Raw genomic sequence first — 19256 nt, 5'->3', positions numbered from 1 at the left:
CGGCGGCTGGAGCGGGACGGGGGGGACGACCCGGGAAAGGAGGAAGACCTGGCTGGAGGAGCGGGGGCGAGGGGCGGGGGGAAAGCGCTAAGGACCCGCGGGGAACCCGCCCTGTCCCGCAGTGAGGAGGAGCCGCGCCTCCGCTGCGCAAAGCGCGCACTCGGCTCCGTGAATGGGCGGCTGCGGCGGCCACCGCCCAGGGCCCGCTGCGGAGTCACTGCGACGGTTACCAGGGCACTTCGTTGTCCGCCAATCAAACGGCGTTAGCTCATCCCCCACGGCCGGCAGCCAATCGGCTTCGACATCAATCATTCAATTGAGCCAATAAGAAACGCCGTGAGCGAGCTGAGGCGGGCACTCGCGGCTCCCGGTTGCCTAACTGTAAAGCCAACAGATAGGGGGGCGGGGCGAATGGGAGCCGTCAGTTTGAGTGACAGCGACGCAGCCAATTATATTCCGTCATTTGTAGAGCCTCGCTATAAGCATCCAATCGTTGCTGCGAAGGGCCTCCTGGGCGGGGAGAAGACGGCTGCGCGCGCACTCCGCTGCTATATAAGGCCTGGCGGTTGCTTCTCGCAGCCAGAGTCGGTTGGGGAAAATCTGGGGCTGTAGTGAGCGCTCGGAGCTGCCGCCATCATGAGAGAGATTGTGCACCTGCAGGCCGGGCAATGCGGAAACCAGATCGGAGCCAAGGTCCGGGCGGGGAAAGAGGGCGCGGGGGCGGGAGGGGAGCGCGCCCGGTCCGGCGCGGCCGCCGCTGACGCGCTTCTCTTCGGCAGTTCTGGGAGGTGATCAGCGACGAACATGGTATCGACCCCACCGGCACCTACCACGGGGACAGCGACCTGCAGCTGGAGCGCATCAATGTCTACTACAATGAGGCCACAGGTAGGGCCCGGACCCGCCCCGCCGTGCTCCCCCCGGCCCCCCCGGCGCGGTAGTCATGGCTCTCCCTGTGTTGCAGGCGGCAAGTACGTGCCCCGCGCCGTGCTGGTGGACCTGGAGCCCGGCACCATGGACTCGGTGCGCTCCGGGCCTTTCGGGCAGATATTCAGGCCAGACAACTTCGTGTTCGGTGAGTGCGCGGGGGCGGGAGGAATCGCGGGGTGGGGCGGGCAGGGCACTGCGGGGCTGCCCCGCCGCACATGCTCTGAGGGACCAGCCCGGACGGGGCTAATCCTGGCGTGGAATACCGGGATTGCGGCTGGGAGCAGCTCCGAGGTGGCACCAGAGGTCGTTGCTTTTCGGTTTTTCGTTACCGCCTCCGTGCGTGCCACCGGGAGAAATGGAGTGGCTGCTGTATCATTGATAATTAATGTTAGCCTGTGTCTGGCGAGCCACTGCAGAGGTGCCTGTGTGAAACCACAGCCCTGCGCTCGATAAGATGAAAGCTTTCATGGAGCCTGATGCTCTTAGGCTTTGCTTGCAAGCAATAAGCAGGAAGCAGTGACCGTAATCTAATACGAAAATGGCTCTTTTCCAGGTCAGAGCGGAGCAGGAAACAACTGGGCAAAGGGCCATTATACGGAAGGTGCTGAATTAGTCGATTCAGTGTTAGATGTTGTAAGGAAGGAGGCAGAAAGCTGTGATTGTCTCCAGGGCTTTCAGCTTACTCACTCCCTGGGTGGTGGCACAGGCTCTGGCATGGGTACCCTTCTCATCAGCAAAATCCGTGAGGAGTACCCAGACCGAATTATGAATACTTTCAGTGTGGTGCCCTCCCCTAAAGTGTCAGATACTGTAGTAGAGCCCTACAACGCCACGCTGTCGGTGCACCAGCTGGTGGAGAACACGGACGAGACGTACTGTATCGATAACGAGGCGCTGTACGACATTTGCTTCAGAACACTGAAGTTAACGACCCCCACCTACGGTGATCTGAACCACCTCGTGTCAGCCACCATGAGCGGTGTCACCACCTGCCTGCGGTTCCCGGGCCAGCTCAACGCTGACCTGCGGAAGCTGGCAGTGAACATGGTTCCCTTCCCACGTCTGCACTTTTTCATGCCCGGTTTTGCCCCGCTCACCAGCCGTGGGAGCCAGCAGTACCGGGCTCTAACCGTGCCAGAGCTCACCCAGCAGATGTTCGATGCCAAGAACATGATGGCGGCGTGTGACCCTCGTCACGGCCGCTATCTGACGGTGGCCGCTGTCTTTAGGGGCCGCATGTCCATGAAAGAGGTGGATGAGCAGATGCTAAACGTTCAGAACAAAAATAGCAGCTATTTTGTTGAATGGATCCCTAATAACGTTAAGACAGCAGTCTGTGACATTCCACCTCGCGGCCTCAAAATGTCTGCCACCTTCATTGGCAACAGCACGGCCATCCAGGAGCTGTTCAAACGCATTTCTGAGCAGTTCACTGCGATGTTCCGCAGAAAGGCTTTCCTGCACTGGTACACGGGCGAGGGCATGGACGAGATGGAGTTCACAGAGGCTGAGAGCAACATGAACGACCTGGTGTCTGAGTACCAGCAGTACCAGGATGCCACAGCTGAGGAGGAGGGAGAGTTCGAGGAGGAGGCTGAGGAGGAGGCAGAGTAAAGCTATGCAGTTGAACACCTGTAAATTTTGTTTAAAGTTGTATGAACTCTCTCATTCAAAAGTTCTGTTTGTGTTGTGTTATTATTGCTGTTTCCGAGTCACTCCCAATGCTGTACAGGCACCATTAAAGCAGTTTTCACAGTGCAAGTCCCCGTCTCCTCTGTTCCCACCGGTACGATTCCCGCGTGCCGTCCCCATAGGTGAGCCCGCAGATGTCCTGCAGGTCTGCAACACAAAAACAATAAAACATTGGGCTTAGCACGAGCACTGTCACCCTGTCCATGGTAACCCCCCTTCTGTCCCTGCCCTCAGCCAGGTGCCTCTGCTGTGTCACTGCCATGGTGTCAGTCTGGAGTGGGGACTGAAGCTGTTCCCTGGTGTTCTCTTACACTCAGGTACTGCTGGAGGGGGGCACATTTAACAGGGAGGGTGGAATTAACTCCAGGCTGTGTCTAAATTTAGGTACCTGCCTGTAGCCTGGTGCAGCCTGGCCTGGCAGGAGCTGAGCAGGGGTCACAGGAGCTTTGAGCTGCCTGGGCACAAAATGGTGTCCCAGAGCTGCACCCAGCACTGGGTGTTCCTGCAGCAGCTGAGCTGCTCCCTGCAGCTCCTCAGCACTGCAATCCCAGCAGGGAGCCCTGGCCTTGCCCAAGGGTGCTGGCTGCACTGTCACAAGTGACACCAAAGCTGTCCCGTGCACACAGCCCTGCTGCAGTGATTTCAGAAATCACAGTAGGGGTTTGGATAATCAGGTGTTGATGCAGCCTCTGCTCTTTGGGTGAGCTGAACACCTGACAGGGGTCTGGCCCTGGTTTGTCTCATGAAAACCCTGTATTAACAGCAGGTTTTTACAATGGAACCGATTCATGTTTGGTGTCACTTCAACTGACAAAGCTGTCACCGAGGAGCTGGACAGGAGGGAGCAGGCTTCTTCCCTGCTAAAAACATTCTGTTCAGTGTTCTGAATTCTAACTGCTTTTGTTTAAAAGGGTTTTCTGCCTTAATTAATTTTCTCCACCCAGAGCCGGACTGGTTGGAGCAGTTAAGGCTGTGCTGACTGGTGGCTCCAGAGGCAGGGAAGTGGCAATGTCTGCAGAACAGGGCCCAGTGTCAGACCTGCACTCAACATTCTCCTCTCTGGGCTCAGCCTCCCCATCAGCCACAGCCCTGCCTGGAGAGTTGTTTTCCCACTCTGCTGTCAATCCTGCCATATTTCATATCTTCTCTCCCATTTCCCCCTCTGCACTGCAGCAAGGATGTGCAGCAAGTCCAGTTCTTCCCAGCTGAGCTCCATGATTTCCCACCCACATTACTGAGCTGTGAGCAAACACAGCAAGGCATTCATTGCTGATTTGTTGAGATTTTTTAGCCTGGTACATTAATGCTTTCAGGTGCATGGACACACTTTCCCCTTACACACCAAATTCCTCCAGACCTCTCCTTCCAGGCAGCCCAAGACAGGGCTCAGGCAGGGACCTTTCCTGATGGCAAATACCATTTCCCTGCACTTCCTGTGCTTTCTCAACCCCTCCACACCATCTACCTTTTCCTTTTTATCAGACTTCAAGCTTTTTAGAGCAAACCCCTTTCCTGGCACGTGACAGGTGGGATGTCACTGAGCTCAGCAGGGGATGGTGGCTGGAAATGTGAAGCCTGGGAGCGCCTGGCAGTGGGAATGCTGGGCTCTCCTGCAGCCAGGGCATGGCAGAGTTCCAGCACCTCAGCACGGACCAGAAAAAACCCACGTGGAACACCTCAGTGATTGTTCACTGCTATGCCACTCCAGCCAGTAGCAGCACTACTTAACCCAGTAATTAGCATTAGTGACTTTCGTTTTCTCTCAGCTGATGAACTTACGTGGTACAAAGCCCATGTAGTTGGGGATGAGTCCAGCACGGTTGTAAATTTTGGTGTCTGGCCAGTGTGTCAGGGGGAATCTCCTGCCCAACGTGTAAGGTGGATTTCTCTCCAAAAGCTGGAAAACAAAACAAAAAAGACCCCACAACAACATGGAATGGTTTATTTTAAAACACACTATTTTTACCAAAGTCATGTGCTTTGACTCTGCATTATATAAAATATTTAAGCCAACATAAAGCAATTCTCCTTCCAGTCCTGCTTTTTTCTAATTAAGAGCTACATTGCATTGTCCCTTTTTCCACTCCATAAATTTTTCTCCTGGCAGATGCTGGCAGCAGTCCCTGCCAGCTCGTCCCCCATGCCCACAGCATGGCTCAGGTGCTGTCCTTGGCATCCTGATCCAGGCTGCAGAGATTTATTCCCTTGAGGGCCATCCCCAAGTCCCAAAGCTCCTGCTCTGCTGTTCCTGGAGCTGGTGTTCCTGTGCTGTGGCTGTGTTTGGGCTTCACCCCCTTTGTGTTTCCATGAGTCCCACCAGCAGGAATGGCCTGGAATTCCCAGGCCAGGAGGAGCAGGAAGGCTTAGGGAGCATTAGCTGAAGGAAGAGTGCAAATCATCTCCTGCCCTCTGAGGCTGGGCAGCAGCATGGGTGTCACAGAAGCCCTAAAGGTGTCCCTGGAGCTGTGTTTGGGATGTGGAGCGGGGATGTGGGTCACGGAGCCCAGCACACCGAGCCCTTTGTGCTGGGAGGGAGCCCAGGCTGCGGCTCCTCCAGGGCGTTTCTGCCGTGCTGCTGCCGGCAGCGAGCAGCGATCCATGGCACATCTGTAACCGAGGACAACAAAGATTTAGGGCAGCAGATTAGTGGCTTGAAGTCAGAAGCCATCTTAGCTGGAATTGTGGTGTGATTCTCCCTGCAGCGCGTCCGCCGAGCCCCGCAGCCCGGAGCGCTGAATCCCGCACGGACGGACGGACGGACGGACGGACCCACCCCGGCTGATCCAGGGCATGGCAGGCGTGTCCGAGGGCACCGGGGCAGGAAGGGTGACACACAGCACATTCAGGGATAAATGCCCGGGTTCTGTTCCGTTTGCTCCATTTCAGTCACGGCAGCCGGCGCTGGGAAATGCAGCTCATGCCAAGCTCGGCGCTGCCCTGCGCTCCCCGCTCGGTTCTGCCCGGATGATTTCCCTGGGCTGGGGACGCTCAGCCCGGGACGCTTTTCCTACATCAGCCCCATGCGCTCGGGGATGGAGGCACGGCCCTGTGGCCCGGGGGGCTCAGCCTGTGCTTAATGCGCTGATCTGCTGGACCAGAGAGGCTGCTGCACCCCGGGGATCCTGCTGGATCCCTCTGCACCCCGGGGATCCCTCTGCACCACGGGGATCACACTGCATCCCGGGGATCCCTCTGCACCATGGGGATCTCTCTGCATCCCGGGGATCCCTCTGCACCACGGGGATCTCACTGCATCCCGGGGATCCCTCTGCACCACGGGGATCACACTGCATCCCAGGGATCCCTCTGCATCCCAGGGATCCCTCTGCACCATGGGGATCTCTCTGCATCCCGGGGATCCCTCTGCATCCCAGGGATCCCTCTGCATCCCGGGGATCCCTCTGCATCCCGGGGATCTCTCTGCACCCCGGGGATCCCTCTGCACCACGGGGATCCCTCTGCATCCCAGGGATCCCTCTGCATCATGGGGATCACACTGCATCCCAGGGATCCCTCTGCATCCCGGGGATCCCTCTGCACCATGGGGATCACACTGCATCCCGGAGATCCCTCTGCACCCCAGGGATCCCTCTGCACCATGGGGATCCCTCTGCATCCCAGGGATCCCTCTGCATCCCAGGGATCCCGCTGCATCCCGGGGATCACAGCACACCCTGGAGATCCTGCTGCATGTAAGGATCCCGCTGCATCCTGGGGATCCCTCTGCACCCCAGAAATCTCACTGCACCACGGGGATCTCACTGCATCCCAGGGATCTCACTGCACTCCAGAGATCCCTCTGCATCCCGGGGATCCCTCTGCACCCCGGGAATCACACTGCATCCCAGAGATCACACTGCACCCCAGGAATCACACTGCATCCTGGGAATGACACTGCACCCTGGGGATCACACTGCATCCTGAGGATCCTTCTGCACCCCAGAGATCCCACTGGACCCCGGGAATGACACTGCACCATAGGAATCACACTGCACCCTGGGGATCCCTCTGCACCCCGGGAATCACACTGCATCCCAGGAATCACACTGCATCCCAGGGATCCCGCTGCATGCAAGGATCTCTCTGCATCCCCGGGTCTCACGCAGTGCTGGGGGCAGGGAGGGGCGTGTGGCTCTGAATGCAAACTCTCAGCTGCTGCGGGAGGGATCTCGTTTTCAGTGCCCGAGGTTTATGTGTCATTGTATGGGAGTTCTTACAGCAAGGGGATAACAGCTTTTCAGGAGGGATATTTCTGCATCCTTCCCAAAAGGAGGAGAAAGGAGGTCGAGATCTCTTGAAGATAAATTGTGTTAGGAAAGGAAAAAAACCTTACAACCAAATAAATGATGTATCACAGGAAGTCACCAGCACTGCCAACCAGACAGAGGAGATGTATTCTATAAAGGAAGTGCAGATAGTTGCATCCTGTATTTCTGCACCCAGAGCAACATTTTTAACAGCCACTCTTGACCCAGCCCTCACTATATTTCCTTAATCCTTTTATGAACTCATTTACCATCCTTTAATGTCCCAAGGAAACAAGTTACAGAATTTAATTGCTGGTGGTTTTTTCAATGTTAACTAACAGCATTTGATTTTGCTTGTACTTGTACCCCAGATCTAATCCTACTCCTGAAATTTCAGCACCTGCATTATGCACATTCTCATTTCAATAATCTATAATTTACCTGGCGACGGTCAAATTCCTTCATGGCTTCTTCACACCCAACAGGTAGGTCATGCCAATGTTGTCCAGGGAGCAGGGGATGTAGCCAGTGTACCCTTTGGGAGGAGGCAAAAGAGAACATTTTCTGCTTGAGAACATACAGAGATCATTTAAAGATCAACCACTCTAAGAGTAGAGGAAACTGGGAAGAATATAAAACCTTAAAGTATAGGAAGGAAAAATGAACCTGTTTAAATTGTAAAATTGACTCTTATATGTGAGGTATCTTCTCTGAAAGAGGTTTTTTGCCTTATCATTCATCATTCCCAAGGAGAACACAACAGATTTTTGTCGGTCTGCACATGGTATGGAAGAACCATTTCAGTTTCTTAGTCCTTTTTTTTTTTTACATGTACAGCTCTTTCATGTTTTCTCCCAATTTAATACACATTCAGGGCTAACAATGGCATTTCCAACCTTTTTTCATCATCTCCTCTCCAACAAATTCCCACAAAAGAAACTTTATAAAGTCTGAAACTACACAAAATCTAGCGAGGTAGAACCTAAAAGGAGCCCAAACTCCCCCTTTCCAAAGGAATGTTTTGGAGAGGGAAATTTGTCTTCTGCACCCTAAAGCCTGGACACTTTCTCATTTGAACTGGGATATTGTGATCCCTGTGATCCTGTGACAGCATCTTAAGGGGTGACAGCATCCCAAAGGGTGACAGCATCCCAAAGGGTGATAGCATCCCAAAAGGTGACAGAGCAGCCCAAAGGGTGACAGCATCCCTGTCCTAGGGTGACGTTCTGATGCTGTATCCCCATTCCTGTGTTCTGTTTATGCTGGATGTTATGTTCTGTGCCTTCCAGACTGGCTCTGAAGAGTGAAAGTTTTGTTTTGGTTTTGCTCTCAGCCGCTCCCCCACGGCTGGTGGGACACACAGACAGGGCAGTGCATGGTGCTGCTTTTGCTTTTTGCTTTTGCTTTTTGCTTTTGCTCTCACTCTTGCTTCTGCTCATTAGTTAGTTTAGCTAAGCAGTCCAAATTTTCCCTGGACTGTTTCTCCTTTCCCTTTTTTGGAACCACTGGAACCTGCTCCGGACGGGGACCTGGGCAAACACCGAGAGTTTGCACCTTGTGGCTGCAGCAGCTGCCCCAGCACAGGAGGGACTGAGAGCAGAGTGAGCACCCCCAGGAGAGACTTTCTGAATTTGTCATCATTTCAGAGCGGTGACAGAGTGGTGTCACCTGGTATTGTTCATTTTGTGTGCTGGGGGTGCTGTGCCTGGTAAATAAACAGGTTCTTTCCACTGTCTCTCCAAGGAATCCTTCCCAAACCGGTTGGGGGGAGTGGCTGTGTGGGTTTGCTTTCTGGAGGGGCCCCCTTTGGAGGTTTTCTCCCAAATTTGCCCTAAACCAGGACAATCCCAAAGGGTGACAGCAGCCCAAATAAATGCCCTTTCAGGGAGTGCAGCAGGGATATTTTCCATCCCAAACAAGGTGGAGCCACGGGGCAATGCCACTGAGGTTTCCCCTGGGCAGAAGGGTCACATCATTTCCTCAGAGTGCTGCAGGTGCCCTGGCTGTGCTTTACCTAAGGTGACTTTCTGTCGGATGGCATTGGGCACGGGCAGCACTGGCAATGTGGAATCTGCTGTTGCAACCCCTCCTGGCAGTGCCACAGCTCCACTTTCCAGCTGCTCAAAACAAAAAAGAGAAATCAAATCAAACACCAGTAAAACCTGCTTCTCCCCTCAGCTGCACTGCTTAGATCACTGCCAGGACTGGGAATGGCAGCTGCCATTTCCAGTTCTTCCCAGCTTCACTCCAAGAGCCACCCCAGCCATTTCTGGGAAAGCCAAATTATGAGATGAGCAGCCCTAGAAGGGGTTTGCAAAACCCCCATGGAGAACAGGGGGAGCTTTGGGCACTGAGCTCCTGGGTAAATCTGTTTCTGAGGGCAAGGAGCAGGAATGCCCCTTCTTGGGATTTACATCCAAGCCAGCTTTTGACTCCATACGTCAAACCTCTAATCTCTGCCTTCAGAGGATTTCAGAAATCCTGGGATTTCTGCAGGAACGTGACAGAGGCTGTTGCTGGCTCCAGAGATAATATATGTTTTATTAAAAAATAATAAACATAATAATAATTTTTTAAAACCTAAAACCAAAACAAACAAAAACCCAAAACAAACAAACAAAACCCCAAAAAAAATCTCCCCACCCTCCAAAAAAAAACCAAAAAACCCCCAACCAACCAAAAAAACCCCCAAAAAACCAAAAAAAAAACCCAACCAAACAAAAAGAACACCATGAAACATGTTGGTGTGGAGGGATATTTGGCTGTGCTGTGCTCAACAGCCCCCAGCTCAACAAGCAAATCCCAGCACTGGTGTTCAAAGGAGAGGCAATGATGGTGGGAAATTCAGGTGGGGCAGATACAGGGGCAGAAACCCAACCAAAGGTGCTGGGACTGCTCTGGTTTTGGGAGAGGAGGAGGAGGAGGAGGAGGAGGAGGAGGAGGAAGGCAGCATCAGGGCTCCAAGGACACCCTAAGGAAGGACAAGCCTGGCTGCCCAGCACAGCATAACACAACTTTAGGGACTGGGATTGAAGCCAAACCCAGCCAAAGGAGAAATTAAGCGTTTTTGATTGGAAAGTGCAATTAATGATCAAAACCATCTCCTGAAGATGGAGTGGATTTGCTGCTGCTGGAAACATTTGTGTGTCTGATCTTCCTGCACACAAACTCCTAACTTTGTGCCCTTGCCATTTGTTGGATTAAGCCCTGCTCTGACCCAGACATGGGGCAACTGAGAGGTGTTTTAAAAGCTTTTATTCTATTTTCAGTCTCATGTGAAGGGTGAGACAATACAGATGTTATAATTCACATCATCACAATCAGAAGCTTTAAAGCATTTACAGCATAATGTAAAAAGCTAATTAAAGCTAATATTATTAAAGCTAATAAGCCAAAAAATACTCATGGTGTATTGTAATTAAGAAATAGTTAGCTTCTAATCATAATAGCATAAATCAGAAGCTTTAAAGCATTTACAGCATAGTGTGGCTAAAGCTAATAACCCAAAAACACTTATAGTGCATTGTAATTAAGAAATCGCTTCTAATTGTAGCAGCGTAAATTATAACATCTGTATTATCTCACCCTTCACAGGAGACTGAAAATAGAATAAAAGTTTTTTAAAGCACATCTCAGTTACCCTATCTCTGGGTCAGAAAAGGGCTTAATGTGGGTCAGAAAAGGGCATTTTGTGGGTGAGAAAAGAGCATTTTGTGGGTGAGAAAAGGGCATTTTGTGGGTCAGAAAAGGGCATAATGTGGGTGAGAAAAGGGCATTTTGTGGGTCAGAAAAGGGCATTTTGTGGGTCAGAAAAGGGCATAATGTGGGTGAGAAAAGGGCATTTTGTGGGTCAGAAAAGGGCATTTTGTGGGTCAGAAAAGGCCATGATCCAACAGGCACTCACACCCGTGTGAAATCCCCTCCTTGCCCCTCACCCCCAGCCCCACTCACCGGTTTTGTCCCTGCACAGTGGCACTGGCAGGTCCCTGTCCCTTTGCCCAGGCGCTGTGCCAGGGGTGCCGGGGCCAGCTCCCTGTGCAGCTGCTCAGCCTCAGGGTGTGGGGCCAGCCCCGGGGGGCTCTGCCAGCCCTGCTGGGCACCGGGCACGGCCGGGGGGCTCTGCCCATCCACGGGGGCCTGCAGCGGCTCCTCCAGCCCCGTGGGCACAGGCTGCGGCCCCAGGGGGATCTCGGGAGGGCTCCTGATGCTCTGGTAGGTGACATAACCTGAGGGACAGACACTGAGTTAGAGGATGAGGCATTCCTGTCATCCCCCTGCCATGGGATGGAGCCTGGAGGTCAGCAGGGTAGAACCAGAACAGATCAATTTGATAGAAACCACAAGGATCCACTCCACGCACATCCCAGAATAGCTACAAACTATGAACTCTATTCAAATTAAATGTAAATAACTAAAACCAAAGGGAAGCTGCAATACCTAAAGAATGTACTGCAGGAAACAATGAGATATGGAATTTCTGCTTTGTATAGGCTTCCATATTATTCCTACAATGATTTGGATGCATCATTATTCCTTGCAGCCCTCTTGGTTCTTCAATTTCTAAATCCTGGGAACAGTATACTTATGCCTGCTGAGTTCTTTTTTCACAAGTTTTGTTTCCATTTTTCCTCTGATCCTCATCAGCCCCATCAATAATCCAGCCTGCACAGAAATCCAGCACAAATCCCAGTTAAATAACATTTATTCCAGCTGTCACTGAAACAGTAAAATATCACCAAGTTAAAAAGTAGAAAAGGGGGAAAGCCAAGTTAAAAAGTAGAAAAGGGGGAAAAACCCTTCAATCCTTAACTCCACGTGGCTGTGTCAGCACACCCCAAACAGAGCCCCCTCCAAGGAATTCTTGCTCTGGCACCATTGCTGCTCATCGAGGAAAGGATCTGCTGTAACACTGGCTGGAAAAACATTATCTCACATCCAGCAAATGCTAAATATCTCCACTGTGAACCAGGGACAGAGCCCTGTCATTTGAGATTCTGCAGGGACAGCTGAGCTTGGCAACTTTTCTCTGATTTCCCCTTAGAAATCGGCCCTGACGTGGCTCCCCAGCCCCCCTGGCTCAGGCACTTTCTCTGTGCCAGCAGTGAAACCCATTTCCCCCCTCCTCTGTAGTTCCAGAGGAGAATCCACCTTTTCCTTCTTGGACAACTGTTACTGTGTCAGCCTTGTCTTTTTCAAACAAACCAAATTCCTCCCATTTTTGTGCTCTCAGGCCATTTTTTCCCAGGTCATTACAGCCTTCCTGTGAGCTCGCCTTGAGAGCACATCTGCATCCAGGCTGCCCAGGGATTGAGGAGCTCCCTTCCAGCAGAGGCTCCATCTGCAGACAGCCCATCCTCTGCAGTGCTGGATTAGTGCTGGACTCACTCTTAGAGGTTTTGTCCAAGCTGAATGATTCCATGATTTCTGTAAATCTGCAGAAATCGGCACAATCTGCCCTTTTCTGCATGAGTATAAACTTCTGGTGGGCATTTAGGTGTGCAATCTGCCCATAATTACATAAGAATGTGTATATATTCTGTATACAGCTTTGTGAAATATATATAATATGCTCTATGCAATGAATTATCAAGTATCCAGGCTGGCACCAAAATGAAGAAAAATCCTTGATTAAAATGATTTTTCAATCCAATGTGCAAATTTTAAAGCAGGTTTATTTTTTTACTTCATTATTAAGAAGAATGTTGAATCTACTCTCTTTCTCCCACAAACCAAAGGAAAAGGAAACTGAGCTTGTTCTGTACCTGAGAAATCCATGTGAGCTCCTTTTTATCACCCTGGGGTTTGCAAACTGATTGATTCTGAAAGGCTGCACAGTGAAGCACTAAATGAAAAGCCAGGAGAGCACAGTGCTTCTGATTTGAGGAAATATCCACATTTCCAGCTCAGGTTCCAGTTGCAGCATGGATGATGGATAATTCAGCACATCCCTGGCTGATCTCATGGAATCACAGAATGTCCTGAGCTGGGAGGGACCCCAAGGATCATCAAATCCAGCCCCTGTCCCTGCCCAGCCGCCCCAGCAGCCCCAGCCTGGGCATCCCTGGCAGCGCTGCCCAAAGGCTCCTGGAGCTCTGGCAGCCTCGGGGCCGTGCCCATTCCCTGGGCAGCCTGGGCAGTGCCAGCACCCTCTGGGGGAAGAGCCTTGCCCTGAGCTCAGCCTGAGCTGCCCTGGCCCAGCCCTTCCCTGGTCACCAGAAGGAAGAGATCCCCAACAGCAGAGCCTGATTGCACCTGCCAGCAAGAAAACAAATGGGGTTCAACTGATAGAAACTATCAAAGTATTGGTGCCCATCAATGAGACTTTATCAAAGCCAGGCCTTGAGAAAAAATCTTGAGACCGAGTTTGCTAAAGGAGCCACAGGGCCCACACTGCCATGAGCTCATTGATCACCATCACATAAAACAATCACATAAAACACCCAGGAGGACACCAGGCAGCACCTGGGCAGGGTTAAGGGACTGCTCAGGGCCAGCTGGGCAGCAGGAGCTGTGGTGACCTTGTCAGCACAACCAGGGCTGGTTCTTCAGGACCTCACTGAGGAGCAGCAAACACGAGCACCAGCACTGGCAACCAGGAGGGAACCAAAATAATGAGAGAGCAACTCGGTCAACTGGTTAGTTGGGTCTGTCCAAGGTGTATTTTAGAGCAAGGAAATGCAAATTCAGATCTCCAGGAATGAAGCCTGTAAACACCACCTGTGGGGTGCAGGCCTGGATCCTGGAGAACAGGGCCAGGAGCAGCAGAGAGGCCCCAGGTTTGCAAGAAGCTGCACGACACAAATTCCCAGTGAGAACTGAGAGAGCAACACTGGGGTGTGGCCATCCCCAGGGAAATAAAGACCCAGATCCCACAGGGACACATTATCCCTGTGTTCAGCATGGAGGAAACTCATTGCCACTGTCCAGGGCATCCAAACAGCCATGGGATGTGCAAATGTGTCCCCAAAGGGTGGCACATCCCCAGGGCCTGCCCAGGGCAGCCCTGAGTGCCTGCCTGGGGCTGCTCAGCAGGGACACAGCACTCTGCACAAAGGGCTGGGACTTGGAAGGAAATTCCTGCAAATTCCCAGTGTTGGGAATCCACATGAGCCTGTCTGTGCTTGATGGAGGAGGTGGGGCCTGTTAGCAAAGTGGAAAGGGAAAAGAGGGAAAGGAGGGGGGGAAAAAAGAGGGGAAAGAGGGGGGAAAGGGAAAAGAGGAAAAAAAAGGGAAAATAGGGGGGAAAATGATGGAAAAGGGGAGGGGGGAAAGGAAAAGAGGGAAAAGGGAAAGCACAGGAGCCCTTCTGCTGAGCTGAGGAGGAGCAGCAAGAGACAGAATCAAGGCCAAGCTGTCAGAGCTGGAGCAAAGTGAGCTGTGCACCAGGCAGGTGAGCCAGAAAAGAATCTGATTTAGGAGACCAGACCTTCCCCAGAAAAATGGATTTTAGCCTGTGGAATTGTGCTGGGTTTGATTGGGATAGAGGTAATTTTCTTTATAGAAGCTAATACAGGCCATGGTTTGGATTTGTGAGCAGGCACCTGTAGGGGGTTTAGTTGCCAGCCAGGTTTAAACCACAGCAGGAATTCTGGAAGAATTGGGGAGTGAATTAATGATATGCCATAAAATTGCTTATCTTCACTGAACTGAAGATAACCTGGGAACTGAAACTCTCCACAGCACCAGAGTCCCCATCCTCATCAGCTGAGGCCAAGAGCTGCAGCACCTCACTCTGCTGCTCTCCAGCTGTCAGAGCTGTGATTGCTCCCAGGAAAATATCCCATTTCATCCAGGGACAGAGCCCACTGCTGGTAATTAACACAGTGCTCATTAGCAGGGTCCATTTGCTCACCTGGGTGGTCAATGTGATAATGGTACTGGAGGAGGTTTTCCCTGGGGTCCAGTGGTGCCAGCAGGGACCGAGGGCTCTTCCTGACGTTGGGATCTGTCAGCAGCTTGTGGGTGGTTCTGCCATAGGTGTCCCCAAACGTGAAGGTGAACTGAGGAACGTAGCCCCCATAGCTGAGGAGGAAACCAGAAAGGAGCCATCAGTGAGATGGCAGTGGGGGATGTCCACTGCTGGGTTAATTGTGAATCCCAGACTGGTCTGGGCTGGAGTGACCTTAAAGCCCATCCAGTGCCAGCCCCTGCCATGGCAGGGACACCTCCCACTGTCCCAGGTGCTCCCAGCCCTGCCCAGCCTGGCCTTGGGCACTGCCAGGGATCCAGGGGCAGCCCCAGCTGCTCTGGGCACCCTGTGCCAGGGCCTGCCCACCCTGCCAGGGAACAATTCCTAATTCCCAATATCCCATCCAGCCCTGCCCTCTGGCAGGGCAGATCTGCTGCAGTGTCTGTACCTTGGGCAGGCCCTGTCCAGAGCCCAGGGAAGGGGAAGGATGGGATGAGCCCAGGGAAGGGGAAGGATGGGATGAGCCCAGGGAAGGGAGGATGGGATGAGCCCAGGGAAGGGAGGATGGGATGAGCCCAGGGAAGGGAGGATGGGATGAGCCCAGGGAAGGGAGGATGGGATGAGCTCGGGGGGAGCAGCACAGGGGGAGAACTGAGACCACAGGTGTGGTCACAGGAGCCAGCAGGGAGTGTCTGTGTTTCACATGCATGTTCTCCTCTGGCAGCACAAACTGCTCATCAGTTCTCAGGCATGTACAGGCACAGGCCCTTGGTTCATGGAGAAACATGGGTGAGGTCAGGAAGCAGCACCTGTGGATGTGGATGGGAAAACTCCCAGCCCAGCCTGGGCTTTGGCAGCACCAACATCCACAATCCCCCAGTTAAAATACCATTTCCAGTTCAATGTGCCCCAGTTTAAACTTTGCAGTGCCTCTCTGCTCTGACACACTGTAACTGAGAAAATCCCAGTGTCTCTTGTTCAGTATTGAAACTCAGAAATCAGAACAATTCCTCTCTTGCACCCCCCTCTCTCTGCCCACAGGGAGGGGTGGGCCCAGGCTGATGAGCCCACCCAGGCCCAGGGGGGCACAGGGAAGGTGGTGAGTCCCAGGAACAAACACAGCTCAGGTTTTTGGGATCTCTCCAGGGCCCAGTCCCTGGGATGGGCACTGTGACTTGTGGCCAAGGGCAGGGCAGGTGCTGGAGCTCTGGGACACCATCAGACACTCGAGCTGTCCCAGTCTCACATTTCGTAATGCTGATGCTATTCCAGCACTGGAGGAAGGAAGAGCAGCCAGTTGCAATGGACAGAAATATTCCATCAATGAGCCCAGCGTGGATCCGGGGCTAAAGCCAGATGATGCATGAGGATCATAAGATGATGAGTAAGTCCTTTCCCTTCCAAATAGCTTAAACAGCAGCCAGCAGAGCTGTGCATTTACTCTGGGCAGGTTTCCCCACTCTGCATGCAGGATTCCTCCTGGTGCCTCATCCCCAGGGGTTCTCAATGAGTTTTGCAACACGGATGATAAACTGAGCAAGGGCACAAATGACACAGCCCAAATAATTACAGGATGGCTGGAGGGATTTTGATCCTGGACAAAATAATGGCTGGGCTGAGAAAGGGCTCTGTTCCCCTGCAATTAAGCAGAGGTCACTGAGCCAGTGGGGATCTGCCATGGAAGGAGTCACAGGTAAATCCTGGGGCAGGGCTCAGCCCCAGCAGGGCTGGTTGTGCCCCGTGCTGGGGCTGATGAGGGGACCCCCTTTTGGGGAGCCCTGTTTGGGCTCAGGCTGGTGAGCAGTGAAACCCCTCTGGCCCGAGGCTGAGCCCTCTCACCCCCCCTTGCTCTGCCCTATCTCCTCCATCAGCACTCCCAAACCTGCTCTGCCTCCCTGCCAAGCAGAGCCTTGGCCCTGGGCCATCCTCGCTTGTCTCCAAACCTCCCCAGCTCTGCAGAGCCAGGCTGTGCCCAGGATTCATGGACTGACCCCTCTCTGCCCACCCAGACCCTCCCAAGCCATCCCTCTCACTGGGTTTAGGCTTCCCAGTCCCCTGGAGCACCGTGGTGCCTTTCCAGACCCCTGCTGTGACCATTGCCTGGCTCTGGGGCTCTCTTTGGGGTGTTGTAGCTTTGCTGGCACAGGGGGGTGCAGCACATGGGACACCCGGGGACATCCTGGACACAAACGCTCCTCCTGTGACACCCCAGTGCAGGCTCTGCTGGGGATGCCCTCCAGGCAGCTCCTCCTCATCCTCAGCACCCACGGGGGCTCAGGGGGTGCTCCGAGCCTGCACAGCACCAACAGAACAGCAGCAGGGTTTGCCTCCTCCACCTCCTCCTCGCAGCTCTGGAGAGGAGCAGCCCCAGCTGCTGTGTCCATCCCGGGGCTTGGAGCTGCTCCTGATGGAGCTGCAGGCAGGCAGGGCTGAGCAAGGCAAGGAGTTGGGGATTTTGGGGCTGCAGTTCCAGCCACAGCTCCCTCCTTGCTGTCCCTGGTCTGTCCCCCAGCACAGCTCTGATGGCACACAGGGAATGTCACATCAGATGGCCACAGCAATGCAAAAATGAGTAAAAAACCCCCAGGCTCAGAGCTTATGTAAGCGGGAAGGTGGAGAGATGGAAATGAGACTCCTGCCTGTCACTGCAAGGGGAAGGGCTGGTTGGGTCACCAGCAGGAGCAGCCCTAAGGAAAGTGCTCCACCCTCCCCCTGAGCCCGGGCTCTGCCTCCCCACACCCGCCTGGCATTCCCTGTGCCAGGGCTCACCTCAGCCTGGGCTATTCCCAGGGGCTTCACCTGCTTTTCCCCTGGGGCCACCCAGCCCTTCCCACCCCCTTTGCACATCCCAGCCCAGGTCTCACCACAGGACCCCACACACAAATTCACAGCAAATCCCAAATTCCTGCCATTCACATCTTGCCTTCTCCCCCTGCCTCATATCCAGGCTTTCTTCCTTCCAAGCCTTTAGAGGAGAGTGTCACAAAGAGCTTTGGGAAGAAATCCAACTTATGGAGGAGATGACAAAACTTCCCAGTCTCTGACCCAGCAGCAGGACAGGGCTCCAGCCCAGTGACCAGAGGGTGTCACATCTGTACAGCCCCTTAGTCAAAGAAGACTTCCAGAAATCCTTGATGCAAATATTAAGACAGTTTAGAAGCCAAGCCCTGCACAGTGGCACTGCTGGCATTTGGTAGCTTAAAAGAAATGGGGAGAAAGGGAGGAAAAGAACCACGTTGGCTTTGCTGTCCATGTGCCATGGCATGGTCTGTGGCTCTACCCCTGTGTAAGGTGCTGCTTCCCCTGGAGCTGGGTCTCCTTCAGACCATGGATACTTGGAATATTCAATAGTGTCTTTAAAAAAACCCAAAACATCCTGAGTCATGAACACTCCCTGACCCCAAGCGGAGCCATGTGCATTGGAAATGGATGTTTTGGATGAACTCACCCAGGGATGTGGTAGGGGTTTTCAGGGAAGATGCTCTTTCTCCTGGAGCCTGCCATGATGATGTTACAGCTCGTGCTGGGCAGGGGGGAGAGGAGACACAGCTCAGTGCAATCACCAGGGAGCCTCTGTGATGTCAGCCCCAACAGTTCCACCTGCAGCACAACACCCCTCAGCTTCTCCTGGACACAGCTCTGTCCTTCCCCGCCTGGGCGTTTGGGAGGAGCACAGGAATTCTACAGCATTTGTCAGGATTCCTGAGGGCCCCAGCCCTGGACCCAGCAGTGCCAGGGAGTGGCCCCAGCACAAACACAGCTCCATGTTCACAAACAAACACAGGACCCTGTTCACAAACAAACACAGGACCCTGTTCACACTCACAGCTCCATGGTCACACTCACAGCTCCATGGTCACACTCACAGCTCCCTGTTCGCACACAGCTCCATGGTCACAAACAAACACAGGACCCTGTTCACACTCACAGATCCCTGTTCACAAACAAACACAGGACCCTGTTCACACTCACAGCTCCATGTTCACACTCACAGCTCCATGTTCACAAACAAACACAGGACCCTATTCACACTCACAGCTCCATGTTCACTCACAGCTCCATGTTCACACACAGGTCCCTGTTCACACTCACAGCTCCATGTTCACACACAGGTCCCTGTTCACACTCACAGCTCCATTTCACTCACAGCTCCATGGTCACACTCACAGGTCCCTGTTCACACTCACAGCTCCATGTTCACACACAGGTCCCTGTTCACACTCACAGCTCCATTTCACTCACAGCTCCATGGTCACACTCACAGGACCCTGTTCACACTCACAGCTCCATGGTCACACTCACAGGACCCTGTTCACACTCACAGCTCCATGTTCACACTCAGAGCTCCATGTTCACACACAGGTCCCTGTTCACACTCACAGCTCCATTTCACTCACAGCTCCATGCTCACACTCACAGCTCCATGGTCACACTCACAGGTCCCTGTTCACACTCACAGCTCCATGTTCACACACAGG

At 53.1% G+C, this 19256-nt stretch overlaps 2 protein-coding genes across 2 annotated transcripts; one reads left to right on the top strand and one right to left on the bottom strand.

Moving 5' to 3' along the window:
* Positions 1 to 566: 566 nt before the first annotated feature.
* TUBB4B (tubulin beta 4B class IVb) lies at positions 567 to 2691 on the top strand. Its single transcript, XM_036394126.1, has 4 exons — positions 567 to 693; positions 780 to 888; positions 965 to 1075; positions 1484 to 2691. The coding sequence occupies exons 1-4, from the start codon at positions 637 to 639 to the stop codon at positions 2542 to 2544; spliced, it is 1338 nt and encodes a 445-aa protein (XP_036250019.1). The 5' UTR covers positions 567 to 636; the 3' UTR covers positions 2545 to 2691.
* On the bottom strand, positions 2681 to 18282 carry FAM166A (family with sequence similarity 166 member A). The gene is given in 8 exon segments (XM_054516944.1): positions 2681 to 2769; positions 4402 to 4519; positions 7311 to 7336; positions 7339 to 7404; positions 8884 to 8989; positions 10821 to 11095; positions 14722 to 14891; positions 18227 to 18282. Coding segments are annotated over 8 exon segments (906 nt in total).
* Between the last annotated feature and the right edge of the window lie 974 nt (positions 18283 to 19256).

This window comes from Molothrus ater, chromosome 20 (assembly GCF_012460135.2).
Source record: "Molothrus ater isolate BHLD 08-10-18 breed brown headed cowbird chromosome 20, BPBGC_Mater_1.1, whole genome shotgun sequence".
Lineage (NCBI taxonomy): Eukaryota > Metazoa > Chordata > Aves > Passeriformes > Icteridae > Molothrus > Molothrus ater.
The sequence above is the reverse complement of the archived record's forward strand: the minus strand, read 5'-3'. Positions and strand labels throughout refer to the sequence as shown.